Source organism: Acipenser ruthenus, chromosome 22, assembly GCF_902713425.1.
Source record: "Acipenser ruthenus chromosome 22, fAciRut3.2 maternal haplotype, whole genome shotgun sequence".
In the NCBI taxonomy this organism is placed as follows: domain Eukaryota; kingdom Metazoa; phylum Chordata; class Actinopteri; order Acipenseriformes; family Acipenseridae; genus Acipenser; species Acipenser ruthenus.
The window spans coordinates 25,268,416-25,278,177 of record NC_081210.1 but is presented as its reverse complement, the minus strand read 5'-3'; the positions used below and the strand labels follow the sequence as shown (position 1 = coordinate 25,278,177).

The window sequence follows — 9,762 nt, the reverse complement described above, 5'->3', positions numbered from 1 at the left end:
ACAAACTAAAACTTACTCAAGTGCCATTTCTGCTCCAAGTCTGACTTCAGCCGAATCAGCCGCTGATCTTTACTTTTAAAAGACCCTGAATTTGTGCCGGTCTGCACTCAGAAAGAAAATAGTCTCACTAGAACACTAGAGAGGGTGGCAGGATAACAGTTAGTGTGCTCAAGTTTAATGAGCTCATTTAGATCCTAAACCATGGCAGATCATAATACTGCTGGCATTTATTTGCAGACTCCATTTTATACTCTTCTTGCTGTACATTAATAATGTGGGTAAATAAATCATTTGCCCGCTTGCATGGGACACCACCAGCGGACAGCTTTGAAACCGACATTAAAGTTTTAAGTGTAAGAAGTTGTCAGGATTTTAACAAGGAAAATAAAATGTACAGGTCTGTTATTTAAATAGTTGTAGCAACACATGGGGATGTGTACAACTGTATTTTTCAGAACCTGCTACTTACTCTTTGAGCAATGTGGTATTTATATCTGCCACTACTTTGAGAATTAAAATAGGCCTCTGTGTGTTGAGTGGATTGGATGGTGTGGGCTTGTACTGTAATGTTGCAAGCCTTTCACCTTTTCAGATATAAGTTTAAATATAACTCAGGTAATTGGCACTCAGCGCAGACCCATCTCCCTGCCTATTCAATTATAATTTGCCACTGAGGACAACCGCCTTAGACAGCAGAATATAATTGTATTTAGCTGTAGTGTATGCCCGGTAGATTTTTTTCCTCAAAGAATTACACAACTCTTTAAATGAAAAGCACCATCCTTAAGTGTGCCTGATTTCCTTGTATTTATTATATAGCTAAGATACTGACCTCAGTAAAAAAAATAGTTTATATAGTCATTATAGATTCATACTGTATTGTAGTGGCTGTCAACGCAAAAATGTACTAAAAGAAAAGTTCAAACATCATTTAGAAAATAATTTTAAGAACTCTACAAACACACAAGATTTTTCAAAATTAGCATTGCATAGATCTTAAATCAATAGGGTGCTGTGCAGTTATAACCATGATAGTTTTTAATGTTATTTGTACTCCCTAATTTGCAATTGTATGTAACGTGACCATACCTACTGGTTTTGAATGCATCGTCAAATTGGGAAGATGAAACATCTCACCTGTTTACTATACTATACTACACTATACTATACTATACTTGTTCATCTTTTATTTAATTTTGAACTCCAGTTTAAACCTAGTCATTCTTCTAATAATTCTTCTACCTTTATTCTATGTTAGTTTTGCAAGTTTTGGCCAGTACTTGTGGCGGCAGTTTGACTCGCTAAATCAAACACAAAAATATACTGGTTACAAAAATTCAGAAATATAAACACAAATATATGTAATGTGATCCCTCATATTCCTAGTGGGCTGAGTAATACTTTTTTTTTTTTTTTTTTTAAGGAGTATGAACTGTACACCCTTTCTACACACTCTTTTATGCCTAAAGGAATGCCTTTTTTCTACTGTTTTATTGTCAAATGTCTTCCCTGATGTGATCTCTAAAAATGTCATTGCCCTAAAACTTTCTTAAAATCGTTCAAAAACAGCATGTTTCAAAATGGATGATTGAAGAACATTTGGGTGCTCAAACTTTTTTGTGAGATGATTATTATTATTATTATTATTATTTTTATTTATTTATTTTTTTAATATGAAAACGGATTCCATGACTTTATATAAAGTCACAATACGGATTTGTATTGGAAGTTTGACTAAAATGCTTCTTGTGTCCATATGAGATCCGTTGCCACTTTATGCAGTACTAAGGGTGCCCTATGTGCTGCACACTGATTTTGCTTGTTAAACTGTAAGCTAAATCTGCAAGCTCCAATCGCTATCTACTGACCTTCATGTTATTGGAAAGGCCCGTTGTAATTCATACTATACAGTAGGGCCTCATTAAAGAAATAGCACCAGAGCTTTATAAGCGTCCATGCAGTACCCTCTCTGGAGCTATCGAAATAATTACATCAATCTTGGCCATTTTGCAATTTCATTAGCTACGTAAGTCTCACGTGTGCAGTTTTAAAAGCAGCACGTGTATTGAAAACATGTTATCTGGTACTGTGCCACTTCTGGTGACAGACAACTCTGTTTCTATGCCTTGTTCCTGGGTTAGCTGTTTACTCTCATACACCCAGGGTTGTTTTAACCTCAGCAGTGTATTCTGGGTCGAAGCATGTCATTTAATAGGGGAAGCAGCCCTTGAGGGGGTGGGGACAGCCTTCTTCATTCCATTCACATGCCAGCAGAAGTCACACAGTCTTGTGATATGAAAGCAGTTCAGTCGGCACACAGGATTCTCCAAAAAAGCTCAAAGTCATTTCAAAGCCAGGTGATTGAAAACACCATACAGTAGTAAGGGAAAAGTGAGAAAAGAAAAGAAAAGCAATTGACATTTGAAGTTTGCCAGACATTGATAATCTTTTTTTTTTTTTTTTTCAAACACTAATACAGGTAGTAATGTTCTTTTTAATAATAGAAAGTAATAGCAGGCATATTACAAATAGCAAACAGTACTTTGCTTAGAAAGTGGGATGCAATTTGTTCCATCAATATTATACCAGTACAATTTAGAAATTATATATATTTTTTTAAACCAAAAATCTAAGTGCTTTTGCTTTTTGCTGTGCATTTGAAAGAAATGTGTCTGATTAAACGTGACCCACTTTTCTTCCTAGTTTTGTTTTTGCCCAGTTCTATGTCAAATACTTTATTTACTTTATTTTAGTAATGTTACATCTGTTCATTGTAATATGAAGAAAACACAACACTCTTGCACTAAGCACATTACCAAGTATTTAGTTGATCTTTTACAGTTGGGTTTGCTTACAAACATTAAATATAACTTTTAAAAGTCTAAAAGTTATAAAAGTTATCATGTTTTTAGAGTATGAGTGAGTGTTTTCTTTTAAAAAATAATAGTAATAATAATTCTCTATCAGACAGGCAATTGTGTTGAGACTGATACCTTAAAGAATAGCAGGTTTCCTTACCCAAAGGTTTTTTTTTGTTTGTTTTTGTTTTTTCCAAATGCACCCCTGTCAAAGGTATTCATTGTATTAAGTAGCATAAGTGTATTTAAACACACACACACACAGATACTCACTGGAGATATTTTGAAGCACAAAAGAGTAAAATATAAGATATTTTATCAGAAATATCAGAAACCTCTGGTTGTTTATTAAAGCTCTGCATGTGCTTATATAAAATCTACCAAGATGTCATTTGTAATCTGTATTTCATTAACCTGACGGGTTGGGCTAATGTATCCTCCTCCAAACTCTTTGTTCTGTGCGGGGGCAGGTTTGTGGCTTGTCTCTTATGTGTTAGCCCTGTTCACTAGACGTGCTCCCAGGCTCCTCAGTGTGCTTTTCTCTTTCTTTTTTCTTTTTCTCCCTCTTTGTCTGCTCTTGCTTGTCAATGCAAGCCATGGCGAACATCTTAAACTCCTTGTAGCTCAGGTTCTAGGTAGAAGAAAATAAGACATGCTACATTGGCATTTGGTCATATCTACACAGGGAGCAATTACTGCATAGAAGAAGTACAGTAAACAGCAGATTGTTGTATTTTTCACCTTAGTGTTACCGTTTTATGAGCATTATGCCTTGTCCTCTTTCTGTGTGTCATTGGTGTTTGTCAAGAACACTATTGGAGAACATGAGCCATGTGAATTTATCATCTCTGTGTGCAATTTTCAATATAACGATGGCTTTTCAAACAGTTACTGTGATCCCACCTCGTCCCCCGAGACGTCAAAGTCATAGAAGATCTGGTTGAGAGCGTGTCCTTTGAGGTTGAAGAGGAATCCTGAGGCCTGGAACTCGGCAGGGCTGATGGTGTGTCCCCCGTCCATGTCGATGAGCTCAAACACTGGACGGGAGTGGCGCGAGATGAACTGCTTCTCAACGTTGTTCTAAACATTGGGGAGACATAGAGAAAAGGGGCCGGTTTCACAAAGCACTGCTACCACTTAGGCTGCGAGCTAGCAAGCTGTCTTACTTGTTACCCGTTTCAAAAAATGATATTTTAAGACGGAATGACAGCAGAAATCCACTCAGCAAGTCTATATGATTAAAGGATAAATGTGTTATTTTCTTTAAATATTATTATTATTACTATTATTATTATTATTATTTTTTATGTAAGTGAATTAGATATAGCAGACTAAATGCTACCTAGAACTGCTTTGTGAAACTAGTCCCAGTTAGCCAGACCGATAGCAAACAAAATAAATGATGAGACTGAGAAGAGGCCATTCAACGCATGTAACTGGATGTGGAAAAACAACATCATGGTATCCATTCTTGTTTTACTTTGTTTATGTCATGCTGTATATACTCTATTAGATGGTTTTCTATCAGTTTCCTAAAGCATAAACCAGATGCATAAACTATCGAGAGCCACAAGGAACCTAGGGGGCACTGGGCAGGTTAAGGCCATTGTATGAGCCATTGTTTGAGTGGTGACATTTTTCATATGTTGACATGCCAGTGGTATCTCCATTCTCCTACCATAGTATCATATCAGAATTAGCAAATGGATTGCCATGGCTGGTAATGCCGCTGACCTCCTAATGGTTCTATTAGGGTCTCTTCAGGGAAACTATAATGGTATCCCTAAAGTATCTTTAAAAACATTCCTGCAAGGGAAATATAATGTTCAATTGATACTGCCTTGTCTGGGTGCATTTTCTTATATCATTTCTACTTACGAAAATTCAGTGGTAAGGTGGAAAAGTCAATCTTTCACGGTATCCTTTTTCATACCTGATTAGCAAGCAGGATGCAGACTAGCATGTAAAACTCCTCAAATCCCGTCTCTCCACTGGCATTCCAGTCCAGCATGTCAAAGATCAACATGATGTCCTTATCTGACAGATCCGTTGTATAGTGGAGAAAATGATAAAACTGGATATCTGCAATCAGAACGTATTGACAAATAGTCAGCTGTTTGTTGCAATTCAAATTGGATTGTCTGGAAAGCATAAAACATTCTGCTTTCCATTAAACTTAGTAAAGAAACAAACCGGTCCCACTTTCAAATAAGTACATTTCCATGATGAATTAATGTTTGAAGTCATTTAGCCATCTACACATCTGTCTGTCATTCACCCTGTGCATTCTCGCAGCTACTGAGACGATCTCAGTATTCAATGCAGACTATCTGTCTATCAGAATCAGGTGCATAATCTTAGCAATAAACACTTCTAAATGTTTACCATTAAGGGAGCTCTTGTTGTGGACATCCAGCATCTTGAAATACTCCACTAAAATCTTGGCATTTTTTATTGACATCAGACAGTAAGCATTATCCAGGAACAAATAATGAAGAACCACTCCTGCTTTCAGCTTCATTTTCAACCAAAAACACACGGAATGTGTATACCTTTGAAAAATAAAGCAGTGTAATGACCTCATAATGAGAACATTCTACAATGGAATGGTCAACTCATCTTATAAAATGGTTTTGTATACCTTTGAAAAATAAAGCAGTGTAATGACCTCATAATGAGAACATTCTACAATGGAATGGTCAACTCATCTTATAAAATGGTTTTGTATACCTTTGAAAAATAAAGCAGTGTAATGACCTCATAATGAAAACATTCTACAATGGAATGGTCAACTCTTCTTATAAAATGGCTATGACTTATTATGCCCATTAGAGGGCAGCAGCACCATACTGAATGTTCTTCAAAAACAATAGTCAGCAGCAATACAAAGTAAATGTATGTTGCATCATGCTTCAAGATGGTGACAAATACATTATTTTAGAGTTATCTATGTATAATAATATCAAGCTCTTTCCTAATGGCTGAATTAAATGGTCAGCAAGCCAGACAACACATATGAAGTAACCATATCCTGTATAGATTTGACATTGTATATTTTTTATACTATTACTATATATCACATGGTCATCTAAACAAGCTGTTATAATGGAGTCCACATCTGTAATCAGATGTGACTAAAAATATAGTATGCCCTAATATCAGTGAGGTGTTTAACAAAAATGCATTCTGAAAATTCCTTTTTTTTTATTTCCTGTTTTCCTTCCTGGCTATGAAGGTGTGTATTACAGTATTACCTCAGGTAGTACAGAATGACGTGCAGGCTAACAGTTTAGGGAACTTAAACAAGGTCTGCTTTCTGCTAAAGAAGAAATGCTCGCCCTAACTGGAGGAGTGCCAGCAGGGTACTGCAGGGTAAAGCCACTGTGATGATGATTTACACAGGGCCACAATGATTATGTTGAGTTCCACTTTCTGACTGCTTCATACTCCATTCAATGTCAATATTCTTTTCTTAGAAACACCACAGGCTTCTAAGAGAACTCTACTAGGGTTCTACAAAGTAAGCACCCCATTCATACAGGAGACCAAATTGATTATTAATTAATTGTGGGTGGAAAAATAACCACAGGTACTTTCCCTGTTTCCTAAAAGATGACTATACAGTTTTCATAGCTTTACAAGGTGTGCTGCTGTTCTGTGGCAGGGAATTACCACCAACTTCATTATTAGTCAATAATACTAATAATAATACTAATAATAATAATTTCTAAAAGAAGAAGAGAGAAACAAAACTCGGAATAGGTTAGGAGGGTCGAGATAAGGTTGGGAACTTGCTTTCTTGTTCATACCTGTAGCCTCACTCTGCCCCTTCAGAAAGTCAACGTAAGGGATATTATCAATCACACTTGGCCAGGGAGGACCGCTATCACTTAGAAACACAGTATGACTGGAAAGTGGTTACGAGAAAAATAAAATAAAGTACAGCCATAAAACTAAACCTCTGAAAGGTTATATTTCATGACATCACAATTGATTTAGAAACATAATCATTGCAAGAACTTTCTATTAATTTGTACTACTATTGTATATTTGCATACATTGTAAAACCCAATTAACAAAAGGATGCAATTCACTCTCTTTGTTGTATACAAGGGATAGTCCCCAGGGGAAATCTCTACAGTGTGAGGATCTGATCAGCAAGGTAATTAAAATAGTTTTTTTTTTTAGTTTTTTTTATAATAATGCAAATAACAGAAAAGAAAGCACATCAAAATGCTCTGCATGAAGTACATTGTTCAGAAGAATTCACGCTGCAAACCAAAGCTTTTACTTTCCATTGACCATGCTTTTAAACTAACCAAGGAGGTCACTACTCCGTGAGAGCATGGCTTGCAAACAGATTTCTTTAATCTAGTGTCATACCAGATATAAGGTTTTAAAATGAAAATACATGTTTTCAATACCAGCCGATTATTCTTTTACTGCTTATCTGAGGACAGCAGGTAGAATCAAACACCTATACTGTATATATTCATTGTTGAACTGCTTGTGTCAAACATATTATCAATGGGGTAAATGAGGTAATTGAATCAGCTAGTTCCTTTATTCTGAAAGCATTGCTTGGATAGCGGAATTCTACAGCACATGTGGTATTAAGCAAGACGAGACCCAGTGAGGTTATCTAACCCTTTGTTCTCCTTTGTGGTGTCAAATGAGAGACAGTGGCTTTATCAAGTAACCTGTTTGAGACTTGTCGTCTTGTATCTAGAGTATATAAAAGTTTCGCCTACGCTTACTTTACACCTTGTGACATTTCAATTTGTCATTTTCACTACATCCCCTTTTCCGGGCTTCTCACACAGTTTCTGCCAAACTGTGTGTCAACAGAATATATAACCTAATAACCTTTCCATTTGCTAAAGTGCCCTTTTCACTTTTGCCCTCTATCAATATGATATTGAAATGTGCCTTTCTAACATGATTTCCTCATACTAAAAAGCAGACAAGTATAGAGCAGCCTGTTCTTGTCTAAATTGTCTTTTACAGGATTACATCTGTACAGGGCTGACCCCTTTCTTTGTGTCTTGGTCTCTAAGCATTTCCTAATTCATATCGCTTCCCACAAGTGTGCCAGGTTTCATGAAGATCTGTCTTCATTTACTTTAGCATCTTCAAAAAGGAGAACAAGGAAAACAGCTCTACTTATATATATATGTTACAGTGTTTGACACAGTCCAGAAAATAGCTGAGACAATACCCAAGATTTCTCATAAAGTTTGGTCTTGTATAGTTAGTCACAGTAGTTCTCTCCATCCTTCATTCTTCCACCTCCAAAATTAAACAATGGGACAGGTGAATGGCACAACACATCACCAGAGACCTTTCAAAAAGGAACCAAAGCTTTCTAAATGAAAACGTATCCACCAGTTATAAAACAAACGAGTTATAAGGGAGCCGTAGATAAAGAGAAGGAAAGGTGATACATTTTATTGGACTAACTAACAATAATTAATCACCAGCTTTCAAGATCTCAGAGAGTAATAGATTTGATACAGGGTCTAATGGGTAAATAAAACCTATTCTTCATTTTTTAAATTCAGGAAACCTGTGTTACTGTTTGAAAGGTGTTCTGTCCTGTCAAATTTCCCCCTGCCACTGTCCCCAGAGCAGGTAAGGGGTGCTCTTTAGTCCTACCTAGTCAATTGTATTATTATCTGTTAACTAATTGAACTAAAGAAATAATAATGGGCAGCAGTGTGGAGTAGTGGTTAGGGCTCTGGACTCTTGACCGGAGGGTTGTGGGTTCAATCCCCAGTGGGGACACTGCTGCTGTACCCTTGAGCAAGGTACTTTACCTAGATTGCTCCAGTAAAAACCCAACTGTTAAATGGGTAATTGTATGTAAAAATAATGTGATATCTTGTAACAATTGTAAGTCGCCCTGGATAAGGGCGTCTGCTAAGAAATAAATAATAATAATAATCAATACAAACCATTAGACAAGAATCAAACAGGCCAGCTGCCTAACATCATTTTCACAATATTTTACCAAATGTTTCTCATTGTTACATTTTTATAAAAGTCATCATTCATAACTATTAAACACTCAATAGTGCTGATTTTACAAATGTTTTGAAGACATTGATAAAGACCCCCAGTCAAAACATTTGTTATTGGATTTTAGTTTATTTTAGTATTGTACAATTTAACAATTATTCTACTATCCAACATAATTACCAGTACGTCAGTATTTTATTTTTGTATATATTTTATAAAAATAGTGTACAAGTTATTTTATAATGCCTATAAATACACTGTCTGTTATACAATTTCAGTGTGGCTTAAGTCACATTAACACAGATTTTCCCAAAGTTAAATATGTTTAAGGTAAAACCTAAGGGTTTTTTTTTTGTTTTTTTTTTAACAGCCAGAATATGCTGGACACATACAGTGGGGTGTGATCATCAAAGTGTGATTACTGGTCACAAGCTGAACGTCAAGGAAGTGAGAATGGCATTTCAAATTTATGAGACTGATAGATTAAGGAATAATGTCATTTAACCAGTAACCTTAAGTAACCTTCAGGAAGCTAGTACGTAATACCCACCAGTAACCATGGTAGTGTTACTACAACAACGGATACCCCTTTTACTCTGGCACACATGACCCGTGAGGGCCTGGGACCCTCACCGGTTGGGTGCTTTTACACTGGCAATATACCCAACCTGAACTGACCCGTACCCTGAAACTCCAGCACGATAACATACCTGAATGTTCATCCACTTACAACACAATAAAATACATCGTCATGCCGAATTCCAGACCGGACAAAGGGGCTGCTATCAAATGAAGCATCCCCTTATAACACTTTGTTTTGTTTTGTTTTGTTTTGAGTATGACAGAAACTTAAGGAGTCATTGTATTCCTTTCATTAAAAGATATT

General features: G+C 36.2%; 1 protein-coding gene across 1 annotated transcript; it reads right to left on the bottom strand.

The window, feature by feature from the left end:
• Positions 1–3,000: 3,000 nt before the first annotated feature.
• LOC117412790 (EF-hand calcium-binding domain-containing protein 9-like) lies at positions 3,001–5,380 on the bottom strand. The gene is made up of 4 exons (XM_034021362.3): positions 5,244–5,380; positions 4,792–4,940; positions 3,762–3,938; positions 3,001–3,489 (listed from the first exon to the last, which is right to left on the bottom strand). Exons 1-4 carry the CDS (start codon positions 5,377–5,379, stop codon positions 3,352–3,354), a joined length of 600 nt encoding a protein of 199 aa, XP_033877253.3. The 5' UTR covers position 5,380; the 3' UTR covers positions 3,001–3,351.
• Positions 5,381–9,762: the final 4,382 nt, after the last annotated feature.

What these genes read in the sequence shown, in the direction of transcription:
- LOC117412790 (XM_034021362.3), bottom strand. Translation starts at nt 5,379, where the DNA reads ATGAAGCTGAAAGCAGGAGTGGTTCTTCATTATTTGTTCCTGGATAAT. An exon ending in GCATCCTGCTTGCTAATCAG is followed by an intron (nt 3,939 to 4,791) that starts GTATGAAAAAGG and finishes CCCAATGTTTAG; the next exon opens with AACAACGTTGAGAAGCAGTT. An exon ending in TTGACGTCTCGGGGGACGAG is followed by an intron (nt 3,490 to 3,761) that starts GTGGGATCACAG and finishes TCTTCTACCTAG; the next exon opens with AACCTGAGCTACAAGGAGTT.